This window comes from Idiotropiscis lumnitzeri, chromosome 1 (assembly GCF_059441095.1).
Source record: "Idiotropiscis lumnitzeri isolate Australia: NSW breed Sydney's pygmy pipehorse chromosome 1, RoL_Ilum_1.0, whole genome shotgun sequence".
NCBI classification, from domain to species: domain Eukaryota; kingdom Metazoa; phylum Chordata; class Actinopteri; order Syngnathiformes; family Syngnathidae; genus Idiotropiscis; species Idiotropiscis lumnitzeri.
This window is the reverse complement of record NC_142391.1, coordinates 20271739-20294439: the sequence shown is the minus strand read 5'-3', so window position 1 is coordinate 20294439 and position 22701 is coordinate 20271739. Positions and strand designations below refer to the sequence as shown.

The following is a 22701-nucleotide window of genomic DNA, read 5'->3' as shown; positions in this document are numbered from 1 at the left end:
CTTGATGCTGGTTGAAATTACAAATTACAGCGCCCATGTTAGCATCTTTGGAAGCATTTAGAGTCGCCGGAAAACAAAAGTCATTGCAATTTTGGAGCTTCGGAATGATCTTAAAGGCCAGTCACGAGACGAAGTCATGTCGGATTTGCAGAGGTGAGCACGGGACCCTTTTTTTTTTTTGTCAGTGTCCCGCGCTCTGGCCGCAACCTCCTTACTGTTCCGGGCCTCGACCCTCCGGCCCAAAAATCGTCGACCCCCAGCCCCGTTCCACTCGTTTTCATCAAGATGCTTCGTGAATAAAAGTGCTAAATGGATCTCGGGACTCCATGTTGTTAAATTACGTAATGTTTACATTGATCTCGGCGTGTCACACGGCTGTAATGAGGCTGATCTGAAGAACAGAGAGGAGCAGTTAAACGTCGGATCGCAAAAGATCACGTCACACGTAAACAGTTGAGCGGAGAGCTTCAATCGGAATGACAAAAAAAAAAAATCTCTGTGTAAACCCGGCTGGAAGGTGTCCTCCACCTCCTCCTCCTCGCGAACACCTTGTCGTCAGCGACGTCGTCAGTCAGCATGCACTTGTTTCAGATTCTTGAAGTGACACTGTCAAAAGTTCTGGTATTCATTGGTTGAGTTTCAAATGTGTGAGAAGTGGCCGAGTGTGCATGAGCGTGACGCGGCGCAGAGTGTGTTGAGACCACGATTGGTCGCTTGCAAACGTCAACCGCACATTTTCAACTCCTGACTCAGCAGAAACTGTAATTCGGACGACATATAGCAGGTTTCATTTTCGAGGTTCTTATTCAATCTGCGCATTATGGAAAGAACGTTGCACTTGAAGGGTTTAAAAAAAAAAAAAGAAAAAGGGCCTCTTTGAGGCACACATTTATTCGTCTTGAATGGATGACGAGCCCGGCTGCTAATTAGGGACCCGGCATCTATTATTCAAAATGATTTGAGAACATACTGTCATCATGAATCAGCAAAATCGTCCACTTTGATCAGCCAGCCAGTTTGACTCGACTTTCATTTTCATCAGCATTTGCAGAGCCGCAAAAAAAAAAAAATTATTAAAAAAATGAAGAAGAAGCAGCCCAGCTTGCAGTCAAGTGGCCGTGTTACCTGAAAATTGCACCGGGAACGACGCTTCCAATATTTTCTGAAATTTAGCTCAGTTTGACTTGAGGACATGACAACAAAAACAAAAGTAAGCCCAAAAAATGGGTTTCAAGTAGCGATAGCTGAGAAGACAAACGCATGTTTTGCTTGAGCTCTCATGTTGTTGGCCCTGCGAACCAGTTTGATTGCGCTACATAAAATTTGGCTGATTAGAGCCACACACAAAAAAAAAAAAAAAGGAAGAAAAGACTCAAGAAGCTATGCGTGAGAATGCTCAGAAAAGGTTCAGTTTTCATCTAAAAATCAGACCGCGGTATTATGTGTAGACCCACAAAAAAAAAAGAAAGTCCAGATGACATCCCTGAAAATGTAGAGTGTAGAGTGCACTGGGACCACCCCTGAAATGTATTTTATTTTTTGTGACCATTTTGGACTTGGGAATGTGGAGTTTGGTGGACATGCCATCAGGGAAAAAAAAGGAAATCGAGTTTATAATCGCAAGAAAGTTTCAAGGGGCTTCACAAATTGGCAAGTTGGCAAATATTAACGACATCCCGTAAAAACTCCCCAAAAACCCAAAAATGAGAAACCTTGAGAAGGGACCACAGATGGGGGAATCCCGCCCTCCTCCCCGGACGACCCGACTGCAACAAAGGCCAACTGGGCAACATTCATACACATTTTTATTATGATGCTTAACCTTTGAGGCTCATTTCAGCCTTCGGGGAAGATTTGGCCCAATTCTCAACAAACGGGAGCCACGTATGCAAAATGTTTGGAGATGGCTTCCATCTGGAACTTTTTTTTTTTTTTTTTTTGGGAGTCGTGTTTGTTGTTAGTGGCATGTGCGCCTGACCCTCCTTTTTGTGCCTCGCTGCAGGGACCTCGGTGTGGTTAACGCAACTTCGCCGCTTTCATCCGAAAACAACTGGAGACGTGACAACATGCCGGTGGTGCTGCACAACATCGAGGATCAGCAGGTAAATTAAAAAAATACAAATAAATTAAAATAAACAAACCGTCGTGTTCTGCTAAAAATGTGCGATAGAGCCCCAAAAATATCAAAAACATCTTTCAACTTTTCAAACGCTGCGTGCGCTTGCGAGTCAAGTCCATTTCTCAGCCTAATTTCTTTGGAAAGCACAAAAAGGCATTGGGTCAGAAACCATTTTTTTTTTCTGGGTCGTCTACAGATCGTTTTTTTAGAAACAGCCAAAAAAGCGAAAAAAAAACTTCTGTAGATTGTCGCTAATCCTCACTTGTGCTTTCACCAAGTGAGCTGGCGAATTTGTGTGTCCTCGGGAAAAAATCATCATCATCCTATCACCTCGAAACCCCCCCCACCCCCTACTTCAGATGCTTGCGGGCGACAAGCCGTTGCCAAGGCGACAACGTTAAAGCTGGATTACGTCGATGGTGTTCTAATCTACATGTGCTCCGTGTTGATCCTCGAAACACTCCCACGGGGCAAAATGGGGGCACTCGCCGTAAGGACTGACAGCGATCCACTCTCCCCATCCCCACCACGCCCCACGCCCCTCCCCTTTGAGGAAATTGGGGCTGTGGGGGGCACAAAGCCTGAAAAGTCATCATTGGCGAAATAAAAAATTAAATCACTTCAATTTGTGTAAAACCTTTTGAGTTTTCATTGAAATATTATTCTGACAATATTTCATCAAATAATCAAATAAGTAAATGCATTCAATCATTATATTAATATTTCATTGATTTTTTTTAATGACTTGCAAATTCAAGATCATAGTTTGAAAGTCATCAATGGTGTTATTTGGTGTGTTTTTTTTTAAATAACAAATGTCATTAATTTCAGAAGTATTTTTAATGTAAAAACAAAAATAAAGAGCACGCACATGATGATAATCTTTGACAAATTGGTTCATGAAAATTAATTCTCTTTCAATGATTTTACAAATTGATTATATTATAAAGCGTCAATAGAGTTAGTAATCGGTTCAGATCGATTATTAGTTATTAATAATGAAAAAAAGTGCTCATCCTTTATTCTTCTTTGAAATCATTGTAAAAAGAATTGCTGAAATTTCAAAATCAAAATGCTACAATTGATTGAAATGTCGAATTAACTGAAATTGAAACGTGTGAGCACAGGAAGTTACATCATTTTGCGTTTAATTTGATCAAGCCCAACGCGGAAGGCAAACTTTTCAGCCTGAGCGTCCTTCCCTCACACTCAACTGCGGGATGAGCCTGCCTGCTGAATCCTCACCACAGACCCCCCTCAGCCCCCCCCCCCCTATCCGCCCTCCTGCATAATGTAGCATTTGACGTCCACAGAAAGTGTCGATGAGTGGTCGCCGTCGCGCTCGTGCGCATCGGAACCATCCCACCCAATCTTTTACGCTTTGCTTTCTGTCACGCGCGCTCAACCTCATCTGCATAGATTCGAATTGGATTTATTTATTTATTTATTTTGCATAACCCGTCCCCCCAAAAAAGTTGTGCTAGTTGGTGCGTGAAGAACACCGCCACATAAATAAAATACATCAATGGTTGATGACGCCCAGTCCTGTCAACTCCCTAGTTTTGACATGTTGCATTTTATATATACATATATATATATATATATATATGTATATATATATATATATATATATATATATATTGGATGGAACGCAAGTGCCAAGTTGTTTTGTGCCACATCCAAGCATGTGTGACTGATTCTGCCAATCTTAAACAGCGGGCCTGTGACCAATCAATAGACGGCTGAATGGTTTGCCGCTGTTATAGGTTGATTGTATTTCTAACGGGGCCTTCAAATGAAAACAGGAAGTCGATGGGGAGTGCGGTAAAAGTCAGTTGTTCTGCCATCACACACTTTATTAAGTCAAGTGGTGTGACGCGGTGAAAATGTTAAAGCTTTTTTTTTTGTTTAGACCTTAGAGAGAGAGAGGTGTGCTGCAGCGAGCCAAAATAAACCAGTATTCCTTGAAAGTTATCAAAAAGGCCGATGCCGATTATCGGCAAAATGCCAAGTATCATACCAATATGGCACTGTGGCCAATTGCGCCCAATTCCGGAACTAACACAACGAACAACAGCAACTTTTGAGTTGACTGGACACTTTTTTTTCCGTTTGTTGAATCTGGGTCAGTTAAATCGAGGTTCGAATGTGAATTTCATCAAGATCAGTCATCCTAATCTTCATTTGAAACTGAATCTGTCGCTTTCTGTAAAAAAAAAAAAAAAAGACGCATGATTAAGCAGGGTTTGACATTCAACAATCTTCAACAAAAAAATGTGAGGGTGAGCTTCAAATACTTCTTATTCTCGCTCTTCTATCAACTTTAGGGTAAAACTAAACAGCCATATGCCACCATCTAGTGGCCTACAGTGGAATTACACCCCAATAAACGGGACGCAGAGCAAAATGGTTCTCAAGTTATCAGCAAAATATGGATGGGAGCTTTTACCGTACACGGCAGAGTAGAGTATATATATATATATATATATATATATATATATATATATATATATATATATTAAAAATCCCACATTCCAGAATGTGAAAGTGATTTTTTTATGGGCGAGGAATGCTAGCTTTTGTGTGCCAAAGCATAAAATGATGATACCGGGTATTTGCTCTCAGGGCCCCGTCGCGAGCAAGATGTCACCCACTAAGATGCTGCAGAACGGAAGCCCGTCCAAGTGCCCCCGCTTCATCAAGATCAAGAACTGGGAGAGCGGAAGCGTCTTGAATGACACACTCCTCCACAGCGCCAGCAAGGTGAGAAGCATTCTGCCAGAGCTGCTGGCTTCTTCCAAGAAACAAAGCTCATTGATTGGACACCTGCGTCCTTAAAAAATCATGATGGCGACGGCGAATAAGCTCCACTTCTGTTCTGACTCACATCGTTGTCATGGAGGGACGCCAAGAAAAGACGGAGAAGCCATGCCAATTTCGAAGTTGATCTTCGATAGACACGCAAGCGTACAATGCAGACAAACCTGCACATGCATGCTGAGGTACACTTTGGGCGGCATTGCAAAAAAAAAAATCTGTTACCAGTTGCCTTACCTGGATAAATAAAGGTCAACCAAATACATCAATTGCATGCACATTACGATTGATAGAAAAACAAATGGAGTTTGTGATTCAAGTGAGGTCACGGTCGGCGTTGGGTAAGAATTTATAGCTCGGTGTGGCTCCGGACCAACAAGCCACGCGCTCAGACGATGACGGAAAGCCAAAACATCCCCGCGGCGTCACGATGGCGTCGGAATGAAAATCAGCTATAAGTCCCGTTGAGACCCGTAAAGCAAACTTAATGGAAAAAAAGAAAAAGTATTGAACAGGCAAGTCACATTTCAGCTACGGCCTCCGAACGTCGAGGGTGGGGCGCCGAGCCCAACTATTGACAGTTGCCGGCAGTTACCAGGCAACCAGAAAGTTGCCGCACGGAGCCACGGCGCGATTGGTTCACGCCGCCCGCCCGCCCAGCCGGCCGGCTCTCCATAAGCCGACAAGTGGCCAGCCCGAGTGTGCGAGCTGTTTTATTAGCGTCACGCATGTGATACGCCGGCATCTTCCGCCTCCAAAAGGGTCAATGCCCCCAATTTGCTTTTATTTTTATCACGCGCTCAGCTCATCCCTTTTTCTCATCTGTTTTTTTCCACCGTCACCTCTCACACTCTCCACGCTCGCCACGCTCTAATCTTCCGCCTTTAATACTGGATATCCTCTTTATTTTTAGCCGGGCGCTCTCGGCAGTGCCGGCCCGAGCCCATGGGGTGCCCGAGATTCTTCTATGACGCCACCCTCTGTCGGTCATTACACTGTACATACACTTTTTTTTTTTTTTTAAAGTCCTTTTGCTAAAAACAAAACACATTTGTTTCTATTCTGCATGTGTATATTCGATTACATTGGTTTAGCGTGAGGGATTATTTATTTCCATACATCCTTCCAGATATGTCTGTATGTGTGCGTAGTTTGTCACGTAAGACGCCACAGGACGAAGCGTGGCAAATGTGGTTTGGCCTCCTTTCGCCAGACGATCACGAGTTGTCGCGGCCGCGGCAACTCTGTCGTGGGTTCAAACTTGGCTCGCCTCAGGACGCGGCGGCCAAAATAAACACAACAAGGAAATTGAGCACATGCATCAAATAAGTGGATGTCTGAAGCCTTTCCAAAATTGCCTTCCGGATAATAAGAGCATTTTTGTCACCCAAAAAAAAAAGAACAAGCAACTATTTTATTTGTTTCCTGGTTAGCAGTGCAACATGTTGCATTTTCACCAAAAATAAACATTTTTGACCAGGGGCATTTCTTGTGAATTTGTTGCTTATCTGACACCTCCAACAAGAAAACAACAAAAGCAAAAGTGAAAAAAATACTTTGAATTGATTGATTTATAGTTTGCAACCCTCTGAAATTGTTGGGATTGAAAATTTAAAAAATAATGAATTGAAAATTATTCAATTTTTTTTTCCATTTTTTTCATCTTCATCACCATCATCTCATTGACGCTGAAGCTCAGGTTCAAAGAGATCAGAACATCTGACTCCAGTTCTTCGAGACTTTGCACTGGCTTCCAGTCAACTGGGCCAAAGACTTGAAAGTTCTCCCACTGGTCTATGAATCACCGAATGGTTTTTGGTCCCGAGTGCATTCGAGAAGTGCTCAGAGCTCGGCAGTCCGTCCGAGCGCTCTCCGGCCCGGCTGGACACCCATTTTTGGGGTGGGGTGTGTCAAATTGTAAAAAAGTGTTTGACTAAGCAAGGCCAGAGGTCGATTCTAGTTCAAAATTTTTTTAAATAAGGCCAGAGGGTCGAGGCCGGCAGGGTACCTAGGTCACGGCCAGACGGCGGGGGACTGACCGACAAAAAAAGGGTCACGTGCCCAGCTCTGCAAATGCTCATGGGAAATAAGTCCAGTAAGGCTCTGAGCTCTGCAGACTCTTGGAGCCCACGACTCAAAGTAAACATGCTGCATCAGCATTTAGCCGTTACTCTGCACGCAAGCTGCCGACACAAGTGAAGGCATGCATCCCTAGCTTTAAAATCCAGCTTAGAAATTTTTTTTCTTTCCCCCCTCATACCAATGATTGAGATTGAGCATTTTTAGAATCAATGTTTCCAAGTTGTTGTTGTTTTAGTAAACGTGTTACGCTCGTGCTATAATTTCTTTCCTTGAGCTTTAAATGTGTTCAACGGTCTTGTTTGTAAATGCATTTCTGAAGAGTTGTACTTTGATTGTTTGTTTGAAACGTGCCCTCGGAACGAAGCGCTGTCTCACCTGAGCTGTACCGATGCCGCGCAGGTGACTTTTCAATATGCTGCTTTTTGTTTGCTTCCAGATGCCCACTTGCGGCGAGAGCGTGTGCCAGGGCTCCCTCATGATGCCCGGCCTGCACGCCCGCAAGCCGGACGAAGTGCGGCCCAAAGAGGAGCTCCTCACCCTGGCCACAGACTTCATCGACCAGTACTACACCTCCATCAAAAGGCAAGACGCGTACACGTTGAGAAAAATCTCAAATTGGAACCATATCAAGTATCCAAGTTAATAGAAGTGAGTCGATTATGTTCACTAAGGGGGGGATAAAAAAAAAAAAAACGTGTGTTATGGCTCCCAGTTTTCAAGACTCCAAAGTCCATCAAGTGAAACGGGCAGGCTCGTTCTAGGGTGGGAAGCTGACGGCAATCGTCGGCATCTGGAGCTGCCGCAGCTGCGAGGGCGGACGCTTCCTAAAACCGGCTTCATACCTCACTAGTTGTCACATTTTGGGCTGGGTGCCAGAGAATCGCTTTTGCGCGCTCTGATGGCTGATCTGATAAGCGGCGTGCCACATAGAGAACTGCAAGCCACTAATTGGGCCACCAGCCTGCGGGCCAATATTCTCCCGTCCAAAACACAGAAGAGCAAATACTCCCAGATCGATAAAGTCGAGACTCTGCGACTTAATTAACACGTTTAAATATCAACGTTGTCTGCACCCGATTGTGGGACCAAGACAAAAGGGCAACCTTAAAAAGCAGCTTGATTGTGCCAGCGCGGATTTTGGCGAAATATTTTTGTAACTTCTTTTTTTTCATTTTCAAACTCTTTTTGCAATGATTTTGACATTTGATTAGTTAGCTTTCGACTCAGCCTTATTTTTGAGGTTGAATCCAGATCTGATCCAAATATGGCATACCGTGTGAATGCAACACTAATACGGCATCTGTGTGAAAGGTTGTGTTGATGGTTTTATTCACTCTTTATGTCCTCGTATGGTAAAAACGAGTAAGTCCACACTTCCACTTTTGTTCGCGCTTCCTGTAAGTCTCAGACGAAAAAGTTGTCTGGGTGTGTGGGGTGTTGTCGCCACCTCTTGGCTTGGCATCTTTCAAAAAATGAAAATGATCCGACTTTGGAATCATGCACTAATAAAATAATTCATTTATTTATTGTTCTTCCCCTTGATTGGAGGAGAGCTCATTCCATTTTCCGAGCCGCTTTCTCCTCACGAGTGTCGCGGGTGTGTCTTCGGGCAGTAGGCGGGGCCTTATCCCAAGCTGGTTGCCAGATTTGCTGAATCCATCCGCTGTTTTTGACTGTGCCCGGCCGGTTCTGCTTTGCGCGCAGGTACAGTTCAAAGGCGCACGCGGACCGTCTGGAGGAGGTGACCAAGGAGATCGAGGCCTCTGGGACGTACCAGCTCAAAGACACGGAGCTCATCTACGGAGCCAAGCACGCCTGGAGGAACGCCGCCCGCTGCGTGGGGAGGATACAGTGGTCCAAACTGCAGGTGATGGCCATTTGTCTCCCAAATGAGTCTGCGGTGGCTTCCTCAGTGGGGTTGAGGTCAGGGGATGGCAGGCATGACGTTTTCTCCCTGCATGCAGCCTTGCAACTTTTGAAGCAAATTATCGCTGTCAGGTGGAAAGTGTTTATGTCCAAATATGGTTGATTGCATCTTTTTCAACAAAAACAATTCTGATGGTCTGCACAGATGTCACTTGATGTTTTGTTTTGCTTTGGGTTTTTTTTCCAAATGAAAGTCTTGACTTAGCTTCAACAAAGCTTTAGGTTACGTCAAGTTTAAAAGACTGGACTCTTCTCCAGGTGTCATGTCTGAGTAGAATTTATTATTTATCACACAATGTTTTTTGCCTTTTTTTTTTTTGATTGACATGAAACTAATTTTCATCCGAGATGCAAGATGGAACGTAATTATCACAGATCGATACTCGGTCTCGGTGTGGAAATAAAAAAGGAGGTGGCATATGTGAATCCCGAGCAGTAAAATACTCACGTCGTCAAGTACACCAACCTGAAACACGGACGTTCTGCAACCAAGTATTTCTACTTTGTTGCTGGGCCTCATTTTCTTCTTTTTTTTTTTTTGTTCAGGTTTTCGACGCAAGGGACTGCACAACAGCTCATGGAATGTACAACTACATTTGCAACCACATCAAGTACGCCACCAACAAGGGCAACCTCAGGTAAACAAAAGAAACGCAGCCACATAATCTCGTCAACACGCGTGTGACACTTTGTCACGTTCAGCTGGCGTGGCCCAACCTTCGGGAAGGGACGACGTGCACCGATACACTTTTTCTTATTTATCAGGAACCTCAAAGTAGCGCAAGATTGTGCAAGCTGAAAGAAAATGATGCCATGTGGTTACTTGACGAATGGCTGTGGGGGCGTGGCTCAAGCCAAATGACCGAATCACACTTTTCAACTGCGTCATAACATAGTCTGCTAGCTTAATGCTAACACACAATATAAGATGCCATAGACAGGCTAATGGAATTAGCATATATGGAAAAAACTGACACACGGGAGATTTCAATCAAACAACCAATGTAATAAAGTCCACAAGCTTAATGCTACTACAAACATATTATGCTAAACACCATAGGTAGAAATTAGCATTGATTTGAAAAAAAAAAGACAAATAAAACAAACGCAAATTCACCAGTGACTTTTGTGACTCTAAAATATTCCACCAAGCCATAAATGTGAAACTTGGCTAGTTTCATGCTAGCATGCAATGCGAAACGCCAGAGGCAGGCAAACGTAAATGAGCCTTGGGTGCCTGCATGAGCCCTGTCAAGTTGTATTTTTTTTTTGTGACGTCCTAGGTCGGCCATTACCATCTTCCCTCAAAGGACGGACGGCAACCGCGATTACCGCGTGTGGAACACTCAGCTCATCCGCTACGCTGGTTACAAGCAGCCCGACGGGAGCATCCTGGGAGACCCCGCCAACGTGGAATTCACCGAGGTGACTCTTCGGCCCTTCCTTACATCACAAGCAATTTTTGCGTCCAGTCTCAGTTTTTCAACGGAAACGCTTGCTGGTGATTATTGGTGCCCTTTTTTTTTTTTTCTCTACGATATCCGATTTTTTTTGTTTGTTTGTTACTTGGGAGGTGACAACTGATCGCTTTGACATAGATGCTTACAGAACAAAGTGAACTTGTGTCTTTGTTAAGCCGCTACACGGCGTCTGTTTGGTGTATAGCGCCACGTCCTTAAGTAAGAGTCGTTGTCAGGGCGTCTGGGGCGGGGCTGTCGGGTTAATTGAGCACCGTAATTGGCTGTCAGCTAGCGAATCAGGGCACAGGACAAGCCGAGCCCGTCTCTGTATTTTTGTTTTATCATTGTGTGTTTGTTTGTGATATTGTTTTTCCAATTAGAGTTGGTGTTGCTTTGTGCATTTTAGTGCATTCTAAATATGTTATTGGCGAGTGAGCAGGGAGTGACGTGTCGTCTTGCCCCCCCACTCCCCCACCCCAATCACCTCCCGGTGCAGATTTGCATGCAGCTTGGCTGGAAGGCGCCCAAGGGTCGCTTCGACGTGTTGCCCCTCCTGCTGCAAGCCAACGGCAACGACCCCGAACTCTTTGAGATCCCCGAAGACCTGGTCCTGGAGGTGCCCATCACGCACCCCAAGTGAGTCGCACCACGTCATCAAAACAATCAGCAAAAAACAAAACCGCCTAGAACACGATGACAACATTTGGATGGCCCGTGTACTGTGAAACTCTGAATCATCTCGACTCGCTTTTATTTGGCTCGTGTGAGACGGTTAGCGTGTTCATCGCATTCATGATGCGACATTTTGGAGCCAATTATTCGGAGTTATTCCAAATGGTTCAGCCGCATGCAGCCAATTGGAATTGAGACGTCAGTCTCCCAGCCGAGTACAAAGAGGGCGTCCAAAAAGGGGTTGATTTGCATTAATGTTTGTTTTGGCTGCGGGCTCCTATTTGCCAGTCGGGGAACGGATATTTATCAGACTAATGGGGAGTTGGGAGGTGAGTCCGTTGAAGCCAATTGTTCGTTAAATTGAAGCGCTTTTTTGGGATGGGCAGCCCCCAAAATAAAAAAAAAAAACACCCAATGGACTCCAAGTGATTGTAAATAGATGCATAAAAGTTTGCAAATTAAGGTTTGATTTTACCTTCAAGTGTGACTTGAAAGCGCCGTGCCCGTTTTGCCGCTCCGGCGCACGTTCGTAAAACGGAGCAAAGATCTGCTATTTTTAAATGACTTTGATTAGCGTGAACGTAAGGAGAAGGACTTTGCTCAACCACAAATACTGTACCGAGGCTTCAATTCCTGTCTTACTAAGCCTAAGGAAGATTTGAAATTTGCGCATGTTATGCTTTCAAAAGTTGTACACCAGGCTTTGGCCGTCAAATATATTTGAAAGAAAATGACAATAAAAGAGATGGATTTTAATGGTCTCGGTTTTTGTCCCTTTCTCGGTCTTGTTCTCGACTCGTCCTCGACTCCCAAAACTCCCGGTCTTGTCCTGCTGTGCGTTCTGGTTGTGGTCTCGGGCAAGTCTTGATCTCTGATGGCATGGTCTTTCACACCACACCGTCCGTCTCTGTGGATTGTGTCCATTAATTCTGGAGTCGGTCAGATGGAGGCTTTTCTCTGCTTATTCCGCTGCTACTGTGTCCAGGTACGAGTGGTTCAAGGAGCTGGAGCTCAAGTGGTACAGCCTGCCGGCCGTCTCCAACATGCTGCTGGAGGTCGGAGGCCTGGAGTTCACCGGCTGCCCCTTCAGCGGCTGGTACATGGGCACCGAGATCGGCGTCAGGGACTTTTGCGACAGCTCCCGCTACAACATCCTGGAGGTTGGCTTTTGGGCATCATTACGGCAATTCTGCTGTTGTTCTGACTTACGAAAACGGTAGCAGTCATCACTCGGACTGTCCCTGTCCACAGGATGTCGCTAAAAAGATGTCGTTAGACACCAGGAAGACCTCCTCCTTGTGGAAAGACCAAGCTCTGGTGGAGATTAACATCGCCGTGCTCTACAGTTTTCAGGTGCCTCCTCCTTCTCGCTTTTGACTATGCCACAAAAAAATTATGGACTGAGTGGACTAGACTTACGTCCGCTCCAACTTCCGGTTCACTCCCGTTAATCGTCTTTTGTGTCAAAAGAGGAAGCTTGCAAACAAACAAAATGCGCATTCTCAAATGATCGATTGAATCGGCCATTTCTTCAACTTATTCAATATTTTGTCTGTGATTGGGTTCTCGCGGTTGTCCCTCATTTGATCAGGAAAACCGCTCTCAGATTGGCGGCTCCTTGCCTCTCTGCGGCGTTGCAATTCTGCCATCTGTTGGAAGAAGTGTGGCGTGTTGGAGACGTCAAAAACCGGCTGGAATGTCCGCTCTCTGGGAGCGGACTTGGGCCGCCCTGATCTCTGCGCATCTCGTTTCATTATTATTTAACATTTTTCAATATATTTGGAGTGTGGGGAGTGGTGGGAGGCGATTGTGGAAAATGCTGACTGGCCGCAGGATATCTCCCCGTTTATTCAAGTTGCAAAATGTTTTTGTTTTTTTCGTGAATCCGATTCGAGTCTGCGTCAGTCATTGTCTCTTGGCGGTCCCCCAGCGAAATTAAATCGGCTGCTTATGCAGGCCTTTGCCTTTCACTATTTTGCATGTGTAGTTGCCCACCTTGAAGCAATTTGGAGGCACGCGGGTGGTCCCCGGGCCAGACCTTGGGCAGGCGACCCGGCGTTTTTTTTCAGGCGTGTCTTCCTGCTCAGGTGTGCAAAGTGACCATCGTGGACCACCACTCGGCCACCGAGTCGTTCATGAAGCACATGGAGAACGAGTACCGCGTCCGAGGCGGCTGCCCGGGCGACTGGGTGTGGATCGTGCCGCCCATGTCGGGCAGCATCACGCCCGTCTTCCACCAGGAGATGCTCAACTATCGCCTCACGCCCTCCTTTGAGTACCAGGTGGGTTTCTTCCAAATCGACTTTCCAAATCTTAACTTGTGAACATTTAACCCGTCAAAGATTAAGCGGCGCTTGCCGACGCTTTCGGCCCACTTTTGACAGCCCCGACCAAGTTCAGGCTTGAAACCCGAACTCCAAAGCCGAACCCTTGTTTGAAACCTTCCTCAAGCTTTTAGACCATACTTTGAAACACTAGGCCTTGTTTAAAAACCTCAAACCCTGATTCACTGAGCTCGTGCTTGTTTGAAAGCTGAACTCAAGCTTGACACCCTATCCCAGGCTTGAAACCCCAACCCTTCAAACCTTGACTTGAAATCCAAACCCAACCAAACCTTTAAACTCTATTTGAAACTCCATCCCAAGTTCAAAAGTCAAGAACTTGTTTGAGCCCAGAACCAACGCTTTGAAGCCTTATTTGATGCCCTAACGCTGGCTTAAGACCCCAACCCAAATTTGAAACTCACTTGAAACGAGAACTTTTGAAACCCCAACAAGAGCTGAAAAGCCAAAGCCTTGTTTAAAGCTCTTCGGCAGATTTGGTTCCCAGGCTCGTTTGGCACTCGCCACGTGTGTGTTCGTCATGAAATCGGTGCTGCAGGTTCTCCTCTAAGGTCGGCCGCCGCCACCTCTCCCGTCTGTCGCAGGTGGACCCGTGGCACAGTCACGTGTGGAAGGGAGTCAACGGGACGCCCACCAAGAAGAGAGCCATCGGCTTCAAGAAACTCGCCAAGTGAGTGCTCGCCCGTTTGTCACTGCACCCGTTCCAAACGCAAACGCACAGCCATCGTGCTAACCCGTCGCCCACCATGCCGCCCATTCTAAGGTCGTTGCGTAAAAAAAAATCCCCAAAAAACGGCCGCATGATGAAAAGAGGTGGACAGCAGATGAAAACCCAGTCGTGCTCTGCAAGGAGCCCAAAGACGGCATGCCGTGATTGTGATCGGCCATCTGCAAAAAGATCACCTGTGATTCCACTTGTGAGTTCCGAAGTTGAAAGCAGGCAAAATGTAGTTGCACGTCTCGTTGTAAGTTGACCAATAAGTCCTCCGGCCGTGACCTTGGTAGCTTCCGGCCTTTTTATTTCCTTGTTCTGACATCACGTAAGCATCACAGAGCTCTGGTCTCAAAGGTCTTATTCATCACGTGTGTAAGCGGAATTGCAATTCGTCAAAGTGCAAACTGGCTTTTGATTGCACATTGTTTTGAATGCAAAAGAATCGGGCTGAAGTATCGGTCATTGGATTCTTAAAGTCAGCATCAAACAAAAATGATTCCTTTCACGTCAGAGCAAGCAAACATGGCTGACAAGTCATTTGTTCTTCATAGCATCCACGGTCACGCTTTCGCCAAAACCAAACGCGCACATACGGCAATCTTGCTAATCCGATTTTTGTTTCGCGGGTGCGCTTCCGCGTGTGTGCGCAAATGGCCCGGAGGAGATGGTAAGCTGGCTGTTCAGCGTCGCCGCTCGTCTGTTTGCTCGTCTCGTATTCCCGTCGTCACGCGGTGCTTGTTGGAAAATGATCATGTCCGTTGTCAGGGAGGCGTGACTGGTTTTCCCTCAGGAGGAAGACGCTGCTGTCCCTTGACGCTCTGTTGCAAATTCACAGCATCCTGACTGGTCCAATTTGTGTTGAGGCTAGTGTTGTTTTTGGCAGTAATGGAGGCGTGCGACGCGTGTGCCGTGGTGGGCGTGGCCAAACGAGGATAGTTGCAGCCGCAAGACAGATGACATGTACAATAGGAAGGGATGTCGTCAATTTTCAGCGTCTGACAGAGCACGCTAATTTCGTCTCATCGCTGAAAATTCATGTACGTCACGTCATGTTTGGTTTGACGAAACACTTCCCACCAAAATAAGTTAAGATAATTTGAATATTAAATGAGCCAGCTAATGATTGTTCTAGGGATTGTGGTAATGTCACCTTTGCAAAATGATGACGACAATTTGGTTGGATGCTTCTGTTGTGGCCGAACGCGACATTCTGTGGCTCTGAACAGATGTGTCCAAATATTTTGAAAAGCAAAATTGCGCTGGAAACGGATCGGTTGGAAGGTTGCAGGCTTCAGCGTTTGCCTTTTGTGTCGGCAGGGCGGTCAAGTTCTCGGCCAAGCTGATGGGCGCGGCCATGGCCAAGCGGGTCAAGGCCACCATCCTGTTCGCCACCGAGACGGGCAAGTCTCAGGACTACGCCAAAACGCTGTGCGAAATCTTCAAACATGCTTTTGATGCAAAGGTACGCTCTTGCCAGCGCCAAAATCTCTGCAAGAGTTTTGATTTTTTTTTTTCCCCCACCCCGCCCCCATGCAGGTGATGTCCATGGATGACTACGACGTGGTGGACCTGGAACACGAGACGCTGGTGCTGGTGGTAACCAGCACTTTCGGCAACGGCGACCCACCTGAGAACGGGGAGGTCGGGCTTCCCCGTTGACCTTTCACCCTGAAAGCCACAACCCACCCCTGGCTTAAATTCCTCATTTGGTGGTTTGGGCGAGTAGCGATATCAGCAAGCGATATGCAAGCCTGATTTCAAGAGTTTGTTCGATTTTCATGGCAGCTGCCGATGCTTAAGGCAAACCAAATCTGAACTGTCAATCATCTGCCTCCGAAAGCAAAGATGACTTGTCCTTGTGTTACAAGAAGTTGTAGATATCAAAGAGTGAATAATGATACTAGTGTAACATCCACAATTTCAATCACGAAATTGTCTGGCTTGAAACCCGAACCAGGATTGCGTTTGACTCGCCACCTTCGCTTGTGCTTGTAGAAATTCGGAGCCGCCTTGATGGAGATGCGTCACCCGACGTCCAACACGGAAGACCGAAAGTGGGTCGTTGGCGCCACCGCATTTAAAAAAAAAAAGTTTTTCTGTCGACACCAAAGCAGATGAATGGCGCTAAGTGTGTTTTGTGTTTTCTTAGGAGCTACAAAGTCCGCTTCAACAGCGTGTCGTCCTACTCGGACACCAGGAAGTCGTCCAGCGACGAACCCGAAACCAAAGTCAATTTTGAGAGCACGGGACCGTTGGCCAACGTCAGGTACGCCAAGCGCTCACAGAGCACGACCCTCCCCCTTCTCCTCCTCCCCCTCCTTCCTCCTCCCCTTCCATCCTTCTTCCTCCTGCTTTTCCACTCATCGATTTTGCCCAACTATGGAATTCGTTCCTAACGACAACTCCTATATGCAGTGGACCTGTGGGATTTATTTTCCAATATCATTTTGTTGGATTAAATATGAACATGCTACCGACCAGTTTCCTTCTCCATTTTAATCACTCGGCTGATTTGGTGGATGATGGTTGGTTGGGTGGTTGGTTGAATTGATTTATTGGCCGGACGGGTGGATGGATGAAAAGGATCATTTGGTTGAAAGAAGGGTGAAGGCATGTCCATTTGGATCAAATAAGGTTTTGGCGAGGGCAAATTAGTCTTTGATTGACCGAGTGCTTGAGTGGCGGGTGTTCGGTTTAGGCGCGATCACAGCGACCAATCATTGGGCCCCGTTTGCGGCGATGGAGCCCGTGTCCGACCGCAACGTGTGCTTGTGAAACGCAGCTGGCGCGCCACGCTCGCTGCCGGGGCTCACAACGGGCCACCAACGGCTACGGCAGCAGGAAAGCAGCGTGACGGAAACCACGGCGAAGACGCCAACGCCGTGCCTGTCAAGAAAGAACAAAAACCACTCAAGTATTGCAAACGTGTCGGCAGGATTTTTGGGCTGTTTTGCCCATTTTGGCGTGGGGTGGTGGATGGAAGCCCTTTTCCACTGGCCTAATGCTACCCCACTGTGTGCACATGCGTGTGTGTGCGTGGGTGTGTGTGTGTGTGTGTCTTGCAGGTTCTCGGTGTTCGGCCTAGGATCCCGGGCCTACCCACACTTCTGCGCCTTTGCCCATGCTGTGGACACGCTGTTTGAGGAGCTCGGTGGGGAGCGCATCCTCCGCATGGGGGAGGGCGACGAGCTGTGTGGCCAGGAGGAGTCCTTCAGAACTTGGGCCAAGAAGGTTTTCAAGGTGGCTTTCACACCGCATGCATCCGACTCAACAGCCATGGGGACCCAATATATATATATATATATATAAACTAATTAATCACAAAAAATTCCATGATTAATCATGATTAATCACATTTTTCAACTTCAATTTTTTGCGAAACTTGTAACAGACATTTACTTGAATAATTGCATAGTATGCAAATTATTTTTGAAGTAAATCAAACTGAGTTAATTGAGTTAAAATTTGGATTAATCTATCACCTGAGTTAACGCTTTAATTTCGACAGCCCTGATATATATATATATATATATATATACATATATATATATATATATATATATACATATATATATATATATATATATACATATACATATACATATACATATACATATATATATAGAGAGAGAGAGAGAGAGCCTATATCCAGTGGCAGGAAATAGTCCCAATCAAAATATGTGGTTGAATAAATTAATTTTGTGGCATTTTAAAATTTTCTCCTGGGCCGGCTCAAACCTGTTTGCGAGGCTGATCCGGCCCGCTTGGCCATCCAAATTGATGAAAGCCATCCAGTGCGCCGGCTCCACCTGCTCTTGAACCGTTTTCTTTTCTGCCGTCTTTCCCGCCTCAAGGCCGCATGCGACGTTTTCTGCGTAGGCGACGACGTCAACATCGAGAAAGCCAACGACTCGCTCATCAGCAACCACCGCAGTTGGAAGAAGAACAAGTTCCGCTTGACCTACGCCGCCGAGGCGCCGGCTCTCACCGACGGTAAACAACAAAAAGTCACGTTGCACCTCTTCCGCATTCCAAGCATGCAGCAACGTCATGGTGCAGCATCCTGTAGGCCACCTCGCTGCTGAAATGACCAGCGTGCGTCGCATTTCTTATCGCGCTGCACTCATTTCCTCCCCTTCAAAGCATGCAGCAACGTTTCACATCTTCTGACGTTTTTCTGTGGGCACTAAAATGTGTCGCCTAGCTATCAAAATTTGAAGCGCGTCACTGTTGATTACGTTGAATTAGTTTGTCCACTAGAGGGTGCTACCTTCCCCTATCGCAGCATGCAGTGACGTTTGACATTTATTGCCTGTTGGTGTTTTATTGATTGTTTCTGACAGCGTTAATAAGAAATGAGCGCGCATTAGCTGTGTGAAGGTCAGATTTATTCATTTTATTTTTTTAACGTTGATAGAATGACAATCATTTGACTTGATACAATGACTTTTTTTTGTTTGTTTTTTTTTTCCCAGCACTGTCCACCATCCACAAGAAGACAGTTTACGGGGCCAAAATGCTGGAATCGCAAAACCTCCAAAGTCCCAAATCCAAGTGCGTGTGTTGCACTCATTTTGCTTTTTCATGAATTTTGCTCAGTTTCAGTTCAGGCGTTCATTCATTTGCCGCGTTCACCAGACTGGAAATGGCGCTGCAATACTCCTTGAAATCGTATCCGAATGAAAGTCTGCGAGTTAAATGCAAACACGTCATGAGAAATGTCATTGAGGAGCCAAGCTTAATTAGCATTGCCGCTAAGGTCGTTGCAGAGCTGGCTAGTCCGGCCCTCCGCAATCACTAGAACACCAACGGTCCGTGCTTACTTGCATTGGGCACGTTTGTGGAGAAGAAGACAAAGGAGACTAATACGACCATAATAAGGTACGCGGATTTGAATAGTAAATTAGCCAGCTAACGATCTTTGAATAAAGCTCTGCTGTTCGCATCTCTCCGGCGGCGGCGTCATGCACGCTAATGGAATAGGGTCGGGGGGCCGACAATTTTATGAATAAAGCCGGAGGGTTGAGGCTCGAAGGCTACCCCAGATTGCGGCCGAAGGGGGACTGAACGGCAAGTGGCCAGCTCTGGGTAATTAAAGCCAGGGGCACACCAACACGAGTTGTCTCCGCTTTAATGACGCAGCAGCGAAATCCAGTCAAGCTCAGTGCTGCCTGCTATGTTGTGGCACAACGTGGTACTACACCCCAAACTCACATTTGCCTGTATACTGTAAAAAAAAAAAAGTGAAAATCCAGCAATTAATTATTGGAGGTTGTTGCTTTGCGTCTTGCAGTCGCTCCACCATATTCGTGCGACTGGACACCAACAAGCACGAAAAGCTGAGCTACCACCCCGGCGACCACTTGGGCGTCTTTGCCGGTAACCACGACGACCTGGTGACCGCTCTCATCCACAAACTGGAGGATGCGCCTGATGCCAATCAGATCGTCAAAGTCGAGTTCCTGGAGGAGCGGAACACCGCGCTAGGTGTCGACCCGTCCGTCCACGTGTGTGTGCGTGTGTGCGAGTGTGTCTTTGTTTCCTATCGTGTATTATCTGTGTGTGTGTTTTGTGTGATTGTGTTGCTTCTGTGGGTGTGCTTGTGTGTGAATGCACGTGCGTGTGTGTTTGAGAGTGTTTTGTGTTTGTGCGTTTTGTATGCTTGTGTTTCATGTATTTTGCGAGTGTGCTTTGCATACGCGTGTTATTGGGCGTGCTTGTCGCCAAAGTGACACGGTGACTAGAGCGCGAAGAATCGGAGTGCTACCGCCAAGATTTTCCTGACATTCTTCACTTAATTAATCATCCCGCACACGCTGCTTCCTCCTGCCATTGTTCATTATCATTGTTACATATTTATTATTGAAATTTCTGACCTTTTGCCTCTTTCTCATTTTTCTTGAGCCCCAAAAAAATAATTGGCCCGTCAGGGAAAAACATCCTTGCAGCATATTAATGCGCCCGCAACTTCATCTCCACTTCAACACACGTAGCCGTTTTTGCTTGTTCTTTCTTTCCACAAAATGAGCGAGATTTTAGAGAATTCAACCCCCTCGGCCATTTTCATTTTTTTTTTTTTTCGGCATGAAATTTGGGAGACACAAGTAGACCCACAAAATGTGTCAAGAAGCCATGCTCGAAAAAAACAAAGGAAGTCCGACATTTCGGTTTGAAATTTGGTAGGCATGTCCATTGTGATTGAACACCCCCCGCCCCCAAAATGGGAAATAGAAGTAGAAAAGTCTCAAGAAGTTGTCTATGTTGGTCTGAAATTTCGACCCGAGAGTCTTTTCAAAGAATCCAGCTTCCTTACCGACGTGAAATCTGCTCGGGTTGCCCATCTCGAGTAGAAGCACAGAAAAAAGTCTCAGGAATCCATGCCTGGGACCAAAGCAGCAACACATTCAAACAGCAGACGGCGGGCGATGCTCCCTGGCGTTTGGGCTCTCTTTCTCGGCCTCTTAATTACACGGCATGTCTTCCATTTGAGCTCAGTGCTGCCCGGCATGTTGTGGCACAGCTTGGTACTGCGCCGATGGCTCTAAATTGGACCTGTCAAAAGCCATTCAGAATGACGCCTTTGAACTCGGCAATACGATGTAGCAGGGGGTCGCTGTTGATGCGAAATAACTCGAGCCCTTTAGATAATGCAAAAAAACAAACAAACTGAGTTGCACTTTGGCGCTTCGCAGGAATAACAGGAGGCTCTTTGTAACCATGGCAACTTCCCGACTAGAAATGCTTTCAAGGCCTCAACCCGAGCGGTAAGCGTGTCTCATGTCGCGGCGTCTTATAAGCTCATTTGCATACAAGGCTGCGTTAACGACATGGCTCACTTGACCGAATGCAGATGTTTACAAACCTCGTCAAATCATTCGCTGCCGACGACATCAAGTACGCAGGAGCAAGACAAGGCAACGAAAAAAAATGCTGAGAATAATTTGTAATAATAATTCAAATAAATTCAAGCAAAACGTTAATTCATCCATCAGCACATCAAAAGGGCACATTGCACGCAATCTGGCGTCAACGTACGAATAGGTGAGAGAGGTCCAGCTAGCGAGCGCTACGACACCTGAGATCCATCTTTTCTGATCCCGGCAGGCGTCATCAGCAACTGGACCAACGCTAGCCGCATCCCGCCCTGCACCATCTTCCAAGCCTTTCAGTCCTTCCTGGACATCACCACGCCGCCCAGTCCCGTCCTTCTGCAGCAGTTTGCCGCCCTGGCCACCAACGACAAGCACAAGAAAAGACTGGAGGTGCTCAGTAAGGTAAATTCCTGGCAAAATTGTGACCCACAAAAAAAAAATCTGCCTGGGCCATTCCTTCAAACCAGTCCGATTTCTGGCCCATATCAAACACATACGCCATACTGGTGGTGACAAACTTGCCCAAGTCATTGTGTGCTTTCCGGCAGACGCGCTGTCCGTTGCTATTTCCGTCTTTGGCGTTGCATAAGATTGCATAGAAATAAGAATAAAAGTTATTTCAAATAGTCCAATCCACGACATTAAACATCACCTTCATCGCTGCTACGATGTCAGTGAGCTGACGTCGCACTGAAAGCGTCCTTTCAGTTTGTCACCCCGCCGGCGCCTCTCACAGTTGGCAGTGCGGAGAAGGAAAAACAAAAGAAAAAAACAACGGTGACTCACGTATCGCCGGTGACGTAAAAAGGAAGCCATCCGAATGGCGTCCCGGAAACAAAAGCGTAGCGTTGCATTCCATTTTTATTTTTGTATGAACTACATGTGAACTGAAGCCGTCTTTTCTCATCCTTTGTGCGTGTGGCACAGATTTGCCTCCCCGTTGACGGTGTCGCAGTCAAGCCTTTTTAATTGGGAACTGACAATTTTTTGTGTCTTGATTCGCAGAAAAACAGCAAAAACAAAACACTTGTGAAGTTCTAGCTTTGATCACAAAAGCTAACACAGCACTCTCCATCTTTATTCAAAAGTTATAGCAGCTAGCATAAAACGCTAACACGCAACATAGCAGCTGGCACTAAAGCTAACGTAGGAATCAATGTGTAAGGCTAATCTAGCAGTCTACGTCTTTACTTGAAGTATAACAGTTAGCCCTGAAAGCTAATTTAACAAGCTATGTCTGTTCTCACACTATAGCGCTAGCTAATGTAGCAGCGAATGGTCAAAAGTTGAGGGAACGTCCGGGTGCGCACGTCAAATATTTTGTCTTCGCACCCAACTTCTGGCTGCCTAATATACTCTGTTTCCAAATGTCGATGGCACATGCAAACAGTTGGCAGACGCCGCCGCCGCATTTCGCTCGCTCCGTATGTGTGCTTGGCTAAAAGAGGAAACCTGCTTGGATAAAGACGGAAAACGCAACAGTTGCGTGTCTTACTGCTTTAAATCCAATCAAGCGAGCCCGCCCAAAAATAACGCTCGGCAAACGAGGTCCCTGTGGAGAAACTGCTAAATCCAATCAGATCCACTTCTGTCGTGTTTGTCTTCTTCCCAAATTGATCCGATTTGGCAAACTATTTCACCTCCGAGCCAAAACCCAAAAGAACTCATCGATAAAATTCCATGCACGGATGAGCTA

General features: G+C 46.2%; 1 protein-coding gene across 1 annotated transcript in view; it reads left to right on the top strand.

The window, feature by feature from the left end:
- nos1 (nitric oxide synthase 1 (neuronal)) overlaps positions 1-22701 on the top strand; it is a 39181-nt gene that overhangs the window by 10025 nt on the left and 6455 nt on the right. Inside the window, exons 3-22 of the mRNA XM_088283532.1 lie at positions 2003-2102; positions 4745-4882; positions 7455-7600; positions 8723-8885; positions 9491-9582; positions 10228-10369; positions 10901-11040; positions 12062-12236; positions 12328-12429; positions 13164-13358; positions 14003-14088; positions 15451-15595; positions 15670-15774; positions 16129-16187; positions 16283-16399; positions 17199-17373; positions 17988-18126; positions 18609-18687; positions 19427-19620; positions 21238-21407. Of these exons, the coding sequence (XP_088139658.1) occupies positions 2003-2102; positions 4745-4882; positions 7455-7600; positions 8723-8885; positions 9491-9582; positions 10228-10369; positions 10901-11040; positions 12062-12236; positions 12328-12429; positions 13164-13358; positions 14003-14088; positions 15451-15595; positions 15670-15774; positions 16129-16187; positions 16283-16399; positions 17199-17373; positions 17988-18126; positions 18609-18687; positions 19427-19620; positions 21238-21407 (2662 nt within the window). The remainder of the gene's footprint in view (positions 1-2002; positions 2103-4744; positions 4883-7454; positions 7601-8722; positions 8886-9490; positions 9583-10227; positions 10370-10900; positions 11041-12061; positions 12237-12327; positions 12430-13163; positions 13359-14002; positions 14089-15450; positions 15596-15669; positions 15775-16128; positions 16188-16282; positions 16400-17198; positions 17374-17987; positions 18127-18608; positions 18688-19426; positions 19621-21237; positions 21408-22701) is intronic.